The 15,205-nt window shown below is 45.1% G+C and overlaps 1 protein-coding gene across 1 annotated transcript; it reads right to left on the bottom strand.

Annotated features, from left to right (window-relative positions):
- Positions 1–1,603: 1,603 nt before the first annotated feature.
- LOC310834900 (transcription factor JunD-like) lies at positions 1,604–15,095 on the bottom strand. The gene has a single exon (XM_083719404.1). It carries the CDS (start codon positions 14,512–14,514, stop codon positions 13,237–13,239), a length of 1,278 nt encoding a protein of 425 aa, XP_083575530.1. The 5' UTR covers positions 14,515–15,095; the 3' UTR covers positions 1,604–13,236.
- Between the last annotated feature and the right edge of the window lie 110 nt (positions 15,096–15,205).

The raw sequence follows: 15,205 nt of genomic DNA, 5'->3' as shown, positions 1-15,205 counted from the left end.
GAACCAGGACAGCATTTCTAAGGAAAGCAATGCTAGCTGTGAATACAACCTACAGAACAGTAAAGGGCGGCGGGGGTGGAAATCACTGAACATGGCAAACACTACCAATCAAATCCCAACCCAACTATGGTGAGTCCAGTGGGGACATAATAAACCAGCCATGTGCTCTGCAAATATGTAAGCTGTCAAGCATTTGGCAGGCCACAATATATTGTTTGATAGGTTCCAGGTTGCGTATGCCTGTTATTTAGAACACACTTCCATGTGATTCATCCTGTGTAATATGCCCTTGAAGATATCCTGGAAATTGCAGCCAGGCAGACTATCAAATAGGCCTGGCTGTTGTAAGTGTATTATGCTGTTGTTGAAAAAGCATCTCTCGCTACCGATTTCCTTCCAGACTTTATTTCAAAAGTGCAGATATGGGCTTAAAAATCAGGTATTTGTTGGAGGTCCTTCTTCAGGTGCCCCTGATGTCACCAACTCTCAGCCTAACCTTCATCAGTAGATAGTTGTCAGGGTGAAGGAGGGTACATTAGAAATATATCTGCCCCTTCCTTAAGGCTTAAGATGTTTTGAGACTACAGTTCCCATCATCCCTGACCACTGGTCCTGCTAGCTAGGGATCATGGGAGTTGTAGGCCCAAAACATCTGGAGGGCCGAGTTTGAGGAAGCCTGTGTTAAACCATGAGCATGTCACATGTAAAGCTATGCTGTGCATCTTCCTCAAGCACGAGTGCTGGAAGACGAACACTGGAGAAATATTGTACATCTGCTTGTTTAATAAATGACCTATCTACTTACTAAACCAACGTAGCATACCATCTCAATTGCATCCGTATCAGGTCTAATGTGGTTTGGAATTAATCTGCACTATAACTAGTCCAGAGATCAGTAACACTTGAGAACCACTGATAACAAAACAAAACAAAATCAATATCCTAGTCTTACAGAACTAAGTTTTTCAAAACATTACTACCTAACTTAGAACATTCAAAGTGTCTACCTGACCAGTAGCTAAGCAAAACAAAAACACAGGAGCTAGAACTTAAATTATCTTTACCTGGTTTTCTTCTATACGTGTGGAAGCAATTGTGGTCCTGTTAGCAAATTAGCTATTTATTCTGCACAGAGTAGTATAAAGAGGAGTTACCCTCAAAACAAGACACTCAAAAGCATCTGAGCCAGGAGAACAATCAAGTCACATGGCAAGTGTTTTACAACAGCAGATGTGGGTCTGGAAGCTGCTTGACTGGGCAGTCACCTGGAAACCCCACTTGTATGAGATCTTTAGAGGAAGAGAAAGGTATAGGCATCACAAAAAATAAAATATCTGCAAGCCATCTTGTGGGTAGGTGGTGTAGATAGAGATTGGGTCAGTATTTAGTTTTGAAATCTGATCTTTTATTGAAGGTCTCTTCTAACCTTATAACTAGTTCTATAGAAGGTTGTAAGGTTAGACATCAGTTACCTCAAATGGAAAATCACAGCAAATTTTGCTGCACAGTAACCATGCTGTTATCTTTGGAATGATTTATAAATGATTCTAGCTTTGCACCTTTGACTTTAGCAGGGCAAAATAAGAAACACCAACAAAAATGGTATGAATATAAAGCCATTTTAATGTTCTGATATTTATATCAAATACTCAGTCAAGTATTTATACATACAGTATCTTATAAACTTAGTTTTAACACAACATGTACAAAATTGCACATCGCCGATTACAAAGTCATAAATGTAATCTTTTGTTTTCATGTAAACAATTTCAGCATGAGAATGTTCTACATTCCAGAATGCCTATCCCTCCCACTTAAGAATGTTCACTTCAGTCTCTATTAAAGATCTACAGCGTGATAAAAACCAGAGAATGTTCATGTAAGCCACTACAATCAGATACACATACAAGGCAAGTCGCCTTTTAGTCTTAAGTGCTCAACATAAAGTTTGGGAGATCTGATCCTGTTTCCACGAAGTCATTGGCAAAAGGCCCACTGTTTGCAACAACAGCAGGACCAGCACTACCATCCTAAAATCTCTACCCGCCATACAGTAAAATAAAAGTCATCCACGACCCTCAGTTCATAAAAGACAGAAAAAGAGGGGAGGCAGCTAACTGCTGTTTGGCAGTAGGAATTGGGAATATTCTTGTAAACATGGATTTAAACCATTAGACAATTCCCGAGGTACAACATTTTACCTCCTCAGTCACACACACACACACACACACACACACACACACACGACACAACACAAATCAAGCTGTACATTTAGTCAAGAGGAAGTATTAGTTTTTTAAAAAAACTTTATGTCTATAATCATCAATTTTAACAACTTCTAGTTCTATGCTTTATGAACAGTGATGATGAAAAGCCACAATGGGCAAGCGCTGGGCACATTTTTATTAAGTCCTGTATTTTATGTATGTTCACCTGCCATCCCAAATCAATTTTTTGAACACATTCTTTGTCAAAAACCAACCACTCAATACAGAAATCATGAATGAAAGCCTAGCTATTAACCTTTGCAATGCTGCAATCCTATACACACTTACCTAAGCAGAACTCCAATTGAGCAAATTCCCATTGAAGTTACTACAAGGTGACACCCAATTACTTTCAAGTAGACATGCAGAAGATTGCCCAGCAAGCCATCATAAAAAAACACCTATTTCCAGTGAATTATTCATTTGTCGAAACAAACTGTTAAAACGCAACTTTTCAAGGACCTCTAACCTCAGCAAGTAAAAGTTTGCATTTGTTCTTGCAACTGAACTCCCCCCTTTTTTGCTATTACTACTAGCAAACAGGAAACTTTTTGCAGATGCTGGCTGTCCCATAGGCTTGAGTGTTAGAACTAGTATCTCTGTCCAAGAGGACTTTGTTACTGTGCAATAGCTGGCTGTATGAGAATGATCCTGCCTGAGCTGCTTCTAGGCTTCTTTGGGACACATTCCCAGGGCATACCCCCCACCCCTCATAAAGCATTTTGCACCTGGCTGGATGCAGGTGGCGCTGTGGGTTAAACCACAGAGCCTAGGGCTTGCCGATCAGAAGCTTGGCGGTTCGAATCCCCGCGACAGGGTGAGCTCCCGTTGCTTGGTCCCTGCTCCTGCCAACCTAGCAGTTCGAAAGCACCCCTAAGTGCAAGTAGATAAATAGGGACCGCTCCGGCGGGAAGGTAAACGGTGTTTCCGTGCGCTGCTCTGGTTCGCCAGCGGCTTAGTCATGCTGGGCACATGACCCGGAAGCTGTACACTGGCTCCCTCGGCCAGTAAATCCAGATGAGCGCCGCAACCCCAGAGTCGGCCACGACTGGACCCAATGGTCAGGGGTCCCTTTACCTTTTTATCAGCTACTTGCAACCAAGTGAAGATGTCTGTGCCTGACATCTCTACCATGCCTGGGGTTCCTTGGATCTTGACTGTCTTCAGACACCAGCAACACATCCTGTAGAATTCTATCTGTTATATTTCAGTTGCACAATCAGAATGAATTTCAGGAACCAAAAAGTCACATTGAAACAAAAAATGGCAACCAGGCCTTCCGTTTTGGCGACTGTAAACCTGGTTTCTGGAGCCATTTGGTGCCAAGCTTATATATCTGAGTTTCTAACACTGCCCCCACTGACGAAATGCTGTTTCCCCCATACACCTAAGCCAGAGACAGATAACCTGGGACGCTCCAGATCCTTTTGGACTACAACTCCCATCAACCCCAGCCAGCATAGCCAATGGTTGGGGGATATGGGGCATGCAGTTCAGCATCTGGAAGGCCTCAGGACAGTCACCTCATAAACCTTACAAGCCTGGATGTTATCTATGATTGCAACACAGGATAGTGACAAGCTGCCGTTTTGAAAGAAGGGTTGAGAGAACTTCTTAATTTCGCCATGCAGCTATGGAATGCTCCCCTTGGTTGTGCAGGTGTATCCCAAGAAGACAACCCGTTTAAGTAAATAATAAAGCCAAGTTTACCGTTACACAGGTCAATTCCAAAATGAAGAGGTAAAAATAGTGTTTTGGTCATTGAACCTGGCCGCTCCAGCACAGGGACTATTGGAGTATCCCTCCCCTAATATGGATGGAGGCATGCCAGCTCCTCCAATGCCACAACCACAATTCCTGTGCCACCTCTCATCAGTTTCTCCCAAAGTAGGGACACCACTCTGCAGTTATCAGCATCCACTGTTTTGGGGATTTACAGTGTGGTTGGGAAATCAGGTTGGCATCTACCCAGCATCTGACATCAATATATAATTCTAGAGAAACTATAAAAACCATTTCATTCCCCCTTTTACAACCTTTAGTTCTGAAACTGTATACAGTGGTACCTTGGTTTAAGAACAGCTTAGTTTATGAAGAACTTGGAGTAAGAATGCTGCAAAGCCGGAAGCAGGTGTTTTGGTTTGTGAACTTTGCCTTGGAAGCAGAACATGTTCCACTTCCTGTTGAGTGTGTTCCATTTGTAAACTGAGTCCCCCGCTGCTATGGGAAAGCACGCCTTGGTTTAAGAATGCTTTGGTTTAAGAACAGACTTCCGGAACGGATTAAGTTAGTAAACCAAGGTACCACTGTAGTATAGTAGGAAGATATGAAAAGGGTGCATTTGATTAAAGACGCAGGACCCACCCACAACCTAGGTTTTGCTATAACAATAAAACTGTCTTGTCTCAATTGCATTTAAACTAATACTTCACTTGAGTACATTTCAATATGGGGTTACCGTGGCTAAGTTTAGGTAACACTGAAAAATCACCAGCAGCGAAATCAATACTGGGAGACACTTCATAAGGAAAGTCAAGGTGATACCTACAATGACACTGCCCCCCCGCACAAAAAAAACCCGCTCAGATTTTCAATAATTAATTATCAAGCACTTTAGTTTTCGTAGCTAAATCAAATTGTCCAAAATTCTAGGCAGTACTAAGCCATGAAGTGGTGGACCAACAACCTGAGAGGGCTACACTGCTCTATTCTCCAGGGATCGCTTACCAATGGTCCCCTGTTGGACTCTGACTGCTTTCTGCCCCAGAGAAGGTGGGAACTGAAGTCTGACACCATACAAAGGGCCACAGGTTAGCAAAGTTAATTTCATAAAGAGAACGTCGAGATTAGGCTGAATACTTGTTCCTGATATACTCCTTCTTAGTTGCAAGGTTTTCTCCTCACACACAAGAGCATTCAAACATGCAGCCCCCAACCTGCAGCCTGAAGAGGTACAATTCTCAAAAAGCTTTGCCATTTGATTCCTCCAAGTTATAAAATTGGCCCTAAAGACCTTATCCTAAAGCTTGCTGTGAACCCTTAAGTTCTCAAGATGAGACATGCCAGCTTTTGTGCCAGCACACAAGCTGTGATAAATGGCAACATTTCAGGCAGATATTATGGTACCGGCATGTAAAACCTTAACTGATGTTTAGGAACACATCTGTTATACAGTATCTATAGCAACTCTTTTACTCTTTTACTGAAATTCATTAAAATGAAGCTCATGCACCAATTAGGAACCCCACTTTAACGACATAATACAAAGTGACAGAATCCAAGCTATATCTCAACTGCTATGATTGAAAGATGTCTGCGAGAGAGAGATGTCTGCGAGAGATCCAGTCCGAAGAATCTATATGAAATGACTGGCAACAGTGTTCAAGTCAACAGTGCAGAAAATTGCATTTTTCAAAGATACTCAGACTTTCAACATCACCTGAAAAAAATGTAGCATGAACAACTGCTCCCTCAATAGTCTTTCCTTCTTGGAAGAAATACTGTTTGGCAGAACTCTAAAAAAAAAAAAAAAAAAAAAAAAAAAAAAAAAAAAAACACACCTTGTCATCTCAATGAGATGTAACATCCCGTGATCTAATTTAGTGCAAGGGGACTAAATTGTGCTGGCTCACACAATTCTCTTTCACACTTGTAGCCTACCATTGCTTCAAAACACTCACAGAGGTGTACGTGAGCGTTACGCCTTTTAATCCTTGCAAAAATCTTGAGAGGTAAGTTAGGCTGAAATACAGTGAGTCATCCAGAGAGCTCCATTACAGCCAAGCTAAGATTTGAACCCAGGTACTTCCAGTCCAAACCCAGTCTTCCCAACAAAATATATACCCTCCAGTATATATAGGGTTCTACCTGTATATTCTTCTAATGATGAGTGGATAGCAACTCATTTGCTCACCAACCATAATCTGTACAACTCTTAGTTGAACTCATCCCAGTGATTCAAGTCTTCCTGTCTCTATGCTAAAGACTCTCAAGCGGGTGTGGGCAGCCTGTGGCTCTTTAGGAGCGTGCTGGACTACAACTCCCATTCTCCTATGCATTGGCCATGTTGGCTGGGACTGCTGGGAATCAGAGTCGAACGACATCTGACGGCCAAAGGAGGGCACAGGTTCCCCATCCCTGAACTAAAGACTACAATCCTATGCACACGTATCTCAGAGAATACCTCCCTGAGTTGAGCAGGACTTGATTGTGATAGCAAATATGCTTACAGTTGGGTTACGAAGTCTTTTTATATGAAAAGTGTGGGATGTGATACAGAAGTAGCAGTCAAGTACAACATTCCATATTCTCCTAGAGTGGACATGCAGGGAAATGTTTGGTCCAGCCAGTCGAAAACTTCCTGTTACCTCCTGGCTGGGGCATCCTTCCGTTGCATGTGACTAGAGGTGGGCATGACCTTACCTGTTAAGGTAATGAAAGGACAAGGCATTGCTGCCACACTCTCTCTCTTCCATCTTCCTTTTGCTGTGTGAACTGCAGAGACTGCTAGCTTGCAGTCACTGGGATTATTCCCCCATATGGGGTAGAGCCACATTTATATACTTGTAACTAAGTCTGCCTTCAGGGATCCAAGTGTGAACTGATGATGTGAGTAAACTTTTATTGACATTAAACAAGATTGCCATGTGTTTATTCTTTTAAGAGGGATATAAGGGAACTTACCAGGAACCTAATAGTGAAAGGCTTACACAAGCCTGCAACCAGCTATGTTTAAAAGGGAAATGTAAAACTCTGATAAGTAAAGGAACTTGCTAGCACAAGTTAGAAAGGATAGTAATCAACAATATATCCTCTCCTGCCTCCCTGAACATTCCCACAAAAAGTTTGATAGGTCTCGAGGACAAAAGCTACAAAAGAAGGTCACATTTATGCTCTTCTCACAGTAACATGCACGTTTACAGCATTCCAGATCAAGCCATTCATCTTAACCTGCTTCAAAGCAGTTTGCTGCAGGTGCCATACTATAATTCACTATTGCACTGCTAAGGATGATCAGGAATGCGATTATTTTGGAGGCAGCTGACGGAGACCAAGCAGGGTCCCCATTTGTTTTACTGTTTTCTATTACTGGGTCTCAGCATGCCTACTTTGAAAAACAAAACAAAACTGTAATGCAACAGACAACTTACAGCAAACGCTATTCAGCAGCGTATGGCATAGCGGGATGGAAGCGCTTGCCCGACTTCCCGGCAGATGAGTCGCTGCCATTAACCGGGAGGGCAGCGCAGAGCAAATGCATCAGCAGTTGCACCATTGCCACTCCCAGAATGTAATGGCGGCTCACCTTCTGGGCCAGGCAAAAGGCAAACTCGGCCCTCCAGATGTTTTGGGACTACAACTCCCACCATCCCTAGCTAACAGGACCAGTGGTCAGGGATGATGGGAACTGTAGTGCCAAAACATCTTGGAGGGCCGAGTTTGCCTATGCCTGTTCTGGGCAGTCAGGTAAATGCCTCTTCTCCACCACACTTGCCCACTGCCGGTACTATCTACTATGGGAAATAGTAAGAAGATTACGGAAAACAGGGATTACAGTATGCTAACAGAAGATGGCATCATTCAGTAACTGCAGCAAGTTTTTATCCTCTGGTGTAATATACAGGACAACGAAGTCACACTCAGGAGTAGACCTACTGAAATCAATGGACAAGTGTGACTTAGTTGGATATTATTAATTATTATTATTATTATTAGATATTATCCACTGTTTAAACATTTGCAAGCAATTAGAACCAGAATATCTGAAATGACTCCTTACCCGGCATGGCAGGCTAGCTAGCTTGCGATCGTATGAGCAGGATACCTAGAACACGAACTGACGATATAACTCAAACTAGTGTGAATACATGTAGTCTATTTTTTCCATGCTTAACTCACACAAGGTTAATTCTCTCGTTCCCATACAACTCTTCTAGTTACGAGACCAGGTCTTGCATGACCACAAAAGGCTGCAGCTTTGCTGATCAGCATTTCTAGGATTAAGCATGCATAGGAATCATGGATTCTTAAATCTAAAACCGACACATCTTAGAACACCGCTTTTAAATCATGCAGACAGACCATATGCTTGGAATGACTGCATCCAAATGTTGGATTGGAAACATATGCATTAGTAATCTATGAAATTATAGCTAGTGATCAAATCAAGTGTCTCTGCCTCAAAGGAACAGATTTAAAAAAAATTCAGGATCTCATAACTAAACAGGGGTTCATTATTTTTAACCCCAACTGAAATGAACTGAAATCACTTTTAAGTTTGCTGCCTCTGAGCTAGGCCATTTCAACATTCAATTCCGTCTTCACAATTAACCACAGTGTATAACTAAAAATGGATTCAAATTTGCAGCAGAAAGCAAAAATAAGCCTCACTTACATCACTTTGTGCTTTATATATTCTTCCTCTCCAGGGAAATGTTATTAAAATATATTCTGGCTGTGATATAAAAATCCAGAAGTTGTTTCAGCAAAAATTAGTACTTTCATACCCCACTGATTTCAGTGGCAGTTTAAATCAATGTTTAAATCAATGGAACATGTTTAAATCAATGGAAACTTAAGTGCCGTCAACATCTGCCCATTGTATTTAAGATGTCACTTAGTGCAGATCTGCTTTCAAGTACTTCAAAATGAAAAACACCACCCTACTAGTATTTATGGCAACAGTTCAGCACTGGTTAAAAATGGAAAGCGCCACCACCATTCAGATAGTTGACATTTTAAACCCAGCAATTCATTTTTTTTTGTAGCTGAATAACCTACTTGCTATAAAATCACGCGCCATTACGAACATCTAGGTCCACAAAAAACCCCATCATGTTATGTATTTGAAGATCAAGTCCACACCTGAACACGAGCTTCCACCCAACGATAGGAAAAAAATATTTTGAGAGCCAGACCTATACCACCAGTGTGTTAAAAAGAGGAATTGGGTAGGAGTTGTGACACATCGTCACTCACTAAGTTAGCAACAAATTAGTCAGCTCCTCTAGACACACAACCATGCGAGTTACTACCTGAGTGTTCATGTGGGCTATGTAAGTGTGCAGGAAAACCAGCTGCCCTCCCTCTACTTAAGGAAAAAGGTTTACAGTCCCTTTAAATCACCTTTTTCACTGACAGATAGTGCTATGCCAGTTCAACAATGGACAGTCTCACCCGGATCACCAAGCTCACTAGAAACTGGAATATTTGCCCAATGAAGTGCTAATGCAGGTGAGTACCACTCAGCCTAGAATTTTGTGTGTGCATGCCTGTGTGTGTATCTGGTGGGTATTCTTAAAATTATCAAACGTGCAGGAGCCAAAGAAAGCAAACCAAAGACTTGCTATAATACATGCACACAAAAGAGCAACCAGAAAGGAGTGGAAAGGTGGATTCAGATGAGAAAAGTGCATTTTAAAGGAATGATCAATCAGGTACTAACTCACCTCTGCAAAAAGAGAGAGAGAGAAATTCTCAGAACTGGGTGGGTGAGAGAGGGACAGACCACAACATGGAATGGTTTTGAATGCATCTGAGGCTGGGGAATGAGAGGAATTCTATTGGTGGGTCAGAAAGTAAAATGTTCAGTTGTGAACGACACTGCATTTAAACAGGCTTGCAGGGACAGTGACAGGATGGCTGGTACTTTTAGAAAAACAAGAGCCATTAATACAAATACGAGGCAGATAGCTAACAAAGTTGTGGACTTTGTGTTACTGACTTTAGCAGAAAAGGCTACAAAATGGGTGAACAACCTAGAACACTGCATATATTTCAAGAAGCAAAATACGCTTTTGGCAGAAATGATGCAGCATGCAGCCCCATCAATCGCAACAGGTAAGGAAATGTAGGTTCTCAGCTCCAACCTCTGAGACAGCCAGAGTTATTATGTACCCTTAGGAGAAAAGTTAAGAAACAACTTGCAAGAAACATGCAACTTCCAGGTACATTTGAGAAGCAGAAACAACTGAGATTTATCTAAGCCTGAGCTTTTTTCCTTAGATTTAATATTCCAGATTAGAGCCCACCTGAGAAAAAACATTGTCACATCATCGGGTATTTTCAACTATGTAAATGTAATAGCTGCTCTGGTACCAGCTAAGGTGATACCTTTTGTACAATTCGTTATTTAATTTGCATCCCTCACACTTAAGGCACTGCTATAAATCTCCACCTTTGCCATATTATCCTTTAAGAGTATGCAAGCTCAAGTACTTTTTCTGCAAATATTGATGAAACTCTGGCAATTAATGCAAGATGGACTGATCAAATGAATTAAGCTTTCTTCCAAGTTTCTCCATTTCTAAAAGGATAAGACTGGTTATTTCACGTATTTGCAGCATTCTGGTTCCAAATACAAAAAGCTCCTGATGTCATTAAGTTGGAGCTGCATTACTATGCGTACTTAACTTGGGAATAAGCTTGACTTAACTTATTGGGACTTACTTCCAAGTAAATATGCAAAGCATTGCTTTGCTCCAAGAATCTCTCCAAAGCATGGAAATAGTAGTGTGTAATATAATCTATGATATCTGTTTATAATTATTTATCAAGCAAGGTTGTCACAGTACTACTGCCTTATGGAAAGTAATATATATACACTGCCACAAGCTATTCACATGTTATATCCAGGCAAGGATTGTTATATCAAGAGCTCAAGTTTAAAATAAACCACAGAAACAATAAAACTGCATTTTGAGAAGCATCCAAACTATGCTCTATACAACTGGGGACGGGGAGCAGGTTTTGCACGGCACACTTTGACCAGAAAAGTGTTAAAACTCTCAGTTAAACAAATTACAGGCAACAGTTTCTTTTTACTGATCCCACTTTAAAACAAACCTCAAAGACTTCAAACTTCTCTTTCCTCCTCCCACCCGGAATCACAAAGTCACAGAATTGGAAGTTGGAAGGGGTCAGGATAGTCATCTAGTCCAACCCCCCTGCAGTGGAGGAATCCTGCCCACAGCCATCCCTGGGTGGACTTGAACCACCAACCTTCTGGTTAACAGCCAGAGACACTGAGAACTAGAAAATATTTACAATGGAAACTGCAATAAAATAGCTTATACACTGTTCTTGGAAGAAAAACTACCCACATTTCTATGTGTTATTCAAAACACAGTACAATAGAATTGTTCTATTTAAAAAAAAAAAAAAAAACCAAGCCTTTTCTGCATAGCAGTGGCAGTGCAACCCTAGACATGTCTACTCAAAGGCAAGCTCCATTGAGTTCAATGGGACTTAGTCCTCAGTAAGTGGGCATAGGACTGCAGCCTCAGACACTATACTTCCATACAGAGCAATTACAGCTGGAATGTGCACCATGAAGGATAAATCATCTGATATTTACTCTTCCAAAACCATTTCTTTTATCATTCTGCACATTATAAAAATAAAATGTGACTTTCCAAAGCATTTCAATAAATAAGCCTATCAATGTCCCAGATTTGTGCTGGCACAAGAAATAAAATGGAGCTCATAAGTCTAGAAAAAACCCCACAATCTTCTTAAAACACTAATTTTTAAATAAATAGTTTTGTGTGGCACATCATCTTCTGTTGCTGTACTCATTCACGATGAGCAAATTATCCGGCATCAGAAATTCAACCAAAACATTCTCACAGCAACTACGGTAATCATTTTTAAACTTTCCGTTATTACGCCAAAAAAACCTACACTGCCATATCGCCTATAATATTTATAGTATCTTCCTAAACAATTACATTTTGGCTCTCTCAAAGTCTGAGCAATTCTATAAAACTTCTACAGCAGGAAAATAATAAGTTATCTCTCTGTACATAAGACTTGACAAGCCCTGTATTAGCTACGACCATCCCAAATTCTTGAGAAACATTTCACAAAACTACCCCGTGTCAAACTGCAAGGATTGTATCTTTTAAAAATATTACGGCTCTTATCAAAACACCTAGCAATCTGCATGACATACATGCCCCTTACCAAACAATTAGCACCCCATCATAGAAAATCTAAAGCCTTTTTAAAGAAATAAATAAATTAGCCTGCAGCCAAAAAATACTGGAGTTTTTTTTAACAATCCCTGGCAACTTGAAGAAAAAGCTATACAGGTTGACTCTAACCACCTTCCACCACAAAAATAAAAAATAAAATTCAAGAATCTCTAAAATATAGTCCTCAACAAAGACAACTTCTGCCCACACCATAAGCTCAGGTGGGATCATTGAAGAGATCTTTGGACTTCCAGCAACAATCTGGTTTTGTTTTTTCCTGTGTCTGATCTGCAAAGCTTTTCAGATTTGTTTTAAGCTGGAGAAGCTAGAAAAGTGAGCACATTTTCAAGCTGGAGTTGTTTTTTTCGAAGATCACCAGCCTCAGGCTTCCTGATGTAACTGGGGACTGTCAGAATGGCATCAACTGCTGCAGCTTCACACCCCCTCCTTCGCCTTGATGTCTGCGCACCTGACCTGTGCTCCTGAAAGAAAAACCCAAACGCCACAATCTGGTTATTAATCACTTCAGCGTCACTTTCACGACTTGGCAGGAAAGCTATCGGTGCTGGAAATGATCTCAAATTTGTTTCGACTGAAGAGTACTTGTTAAAAGTTTTGTTTCCGGAGTAAACAACATTCCCTGGCTGTCCAAAGCGCCTGTTGTCCCATCCTGTCCCTTGAGGAGCAGAGACTGTTGCTCCCCACATTTCTTCTCCCTCCCCACCTCCCACTACGCCGCGTTTCTCTCTGGCTCTTGGGGCTCCCTTTGGAGCTGGTAAGGGGGCACAGGGGTGCATAGGGGTCGTGTGGGAGAGGAACCTCTTCACCCATCCGTTCGCCAAGCTCCTCCGATGACCGAATGGCACCTTTGGGAACCGAAGAAGAGGGAACTGAAGGTTCGCCACGAGCAAGGGGTCATCCTTCCCGCTCTGCCACGCAAGGCAAGCTTGTGCGCGCCTCGGTATCTCTCCCCGTCGCGGGACGGTCGAGCGGCTTCAGCAAGCGCTGGTCTCCGGTTCTGTGGCTCCTTCTCTGCCCGGGGGCTGGCTAGCTGCCGCCGAGGTCTGCGTCGGGGCCGCCGCCGCGGCGTTAATGTGGCAGCCGCTGGAGAGGTGGCTCCGGACGCGGCCTTGCAGCTGGGTGACCTGGGCGCGCAGGAGGCTGGCGGTGGCGGCCAGCTCGGCGTTCTGCCCTTTCAGCGCCTTGACTTTCTCCTCCAAGCGGGCGATGCGCTCCAGCTTGCGCCGGCGGCACTTGGAGGCCGCGATGCGGTTGCGCAGCCTCTTGCGCTCGGCTTTCAGGCGCTCCTGGCTCTCGGCGTCCAGCGGGGACAAGGAGGAGGCCGGCGGCGGCGAGTCTCCGGACGAAAGCGCCGGAGGTGGCGGAGGAGGAGGAACCGACACCACCGCCGCCTCCGGCACCGTCTGCGGCTCCTCCAAAGCTCTGCCCGTCGAGCCGGGCGCTGGAAGGCGAGCCACCACTTGGGGAGGGAAAAAAGTGCCGCCGGCCGAGGGGCTGGCCGGGTTGAAGCCGCCCAAGGTGGTGTAGACGGCGGGCGACTCCTGGCGGGACGGAGGGCAGCAGGGCCCCCCCGGGTGGGCGGTGGGCGAGAGGGGCGCCGGAGACACGCCGAGCAGCTGGTTCTGCTTGTGCAAGTCGGCCAGGGCTTTCACGAAGCCGTCGGCGAAGCCCTCCTGCTCCTGCGTCACCGCCTGCTGCTGGGCCGAGGGCTGCGGAGACCGGTACAAGAAGGAGCCCCCGGCCGCCGCCGCCACCGAAGGCCCTCCGCCGCCGGGACTGGCCGGACCGGCCAGGCCAGGGCTGCCCGCTTGGATCAGCAGCTGCTCGAGGTCGGCGGCCGCCGGCAGCTTCAGCAGAGGCTGCAGCACGCCCGAGCCCACCTCCTGGCCGACTCCGGGCGCGTCGGGGATCAGGCGGTGCACGGCGTTGCTGGTGCCGCCCCGGGGGCGCAGCGAGGTGAAGGGGCCGGTGGGCGGCAAGGCAGCGCCGGGGGTGACCGTGACCGCCGCCGCCACCAAGTCCCGCTGCTGCTGCTGCTTCTTCCCGACCAGGAGCAGCTTGTGCTGTTGGTCTGCCGCGCTTTCCTCGGCCGGATCCAGCCCCGCAGGTCCCGCTGCGCCGGGCCCGCCCGCGAAGCCCGGCAGTTGCACGAAGTCCGGGAGCAGCTCCAGCCCGTCCTCGCCGTAGAAGGGGGCCACCTCCATCTTCACGGCCACGCGGGCGCCCGAGCGCCCGCCGCCGCCACCGCTCATGCTGGGTGCGACGGCGAGCGGGGCCGGAGTTGACGTCGCTGCTGCTGCTGCTGCCGCCGCCACTAACTGAAGCTCCTTCGCTCCCAGGAGGGGAAAAGAGGAGGCGCGCAGCCTCGAAGGCGCCGCCGGCGGCAGCAGACCCTCACCGGGCGCGCCCGCTCGCCGCCTCCTGCCCCAGGGCAGCCGTCCGGGGCTCGCCGCTTTCTACTTGTGGCATTTTCGGGAAGAAAACTCTTCCCACCCCCCGCTTCCAGCCAGAGGAACTGATGTCAAAAACGCCTCGCCTTAGCAGTTCCTGCCGCTCCGCCTTTCCAGGCTTCGGCCGCAGCGGCGCTCACACTGCCCTCTAGGCTCCGCCGCTGCCGAGGCTGGCCCAGCGGCCTTGGGCTGGCTCGCCTTCTGCTTTTCTTTGTTTACGGAAGGCGATCGCAAACAAAACAAAGGGAAAGGGGGCGCTGCTGCTTGTAGAGAGGTGGCATGGGAAGTCTAGGGGAAGCATAGAGAGAAGAGAGATTAGTACAGTACTGTAAATCTGAATGTGGGAAGGGTTCCTTTTAGATCCCCCCCCCTCAGTGCGCGCCCATACTTCGGCCGCAAATCTCTTCCAAGGCGCTTTGCAGTTAATACCGCAGGCTTTTAAAGACGCCTGATGACGAGTGACAGAGCACGTGCCTGCTTTACCAACCAAAAG

Source organism: Podarcis gaigeae (genome assembly GCF_964106915.1).
Source record: "Podarcis gaigeae genome assembly, chromosome: 17".
Classification (NCBI taxonomy): Eukaryota; Metazoa; Chordata; class Lepidosauria; order Squamata; family Lacertidae; genus Podarcis; species Podarcis gaigeae.
The sequence above is the reverse complement of the archived record's forward strand: the minus strand, read 5'-3'. Positions and strand labels throughout refer to the sequence as shown.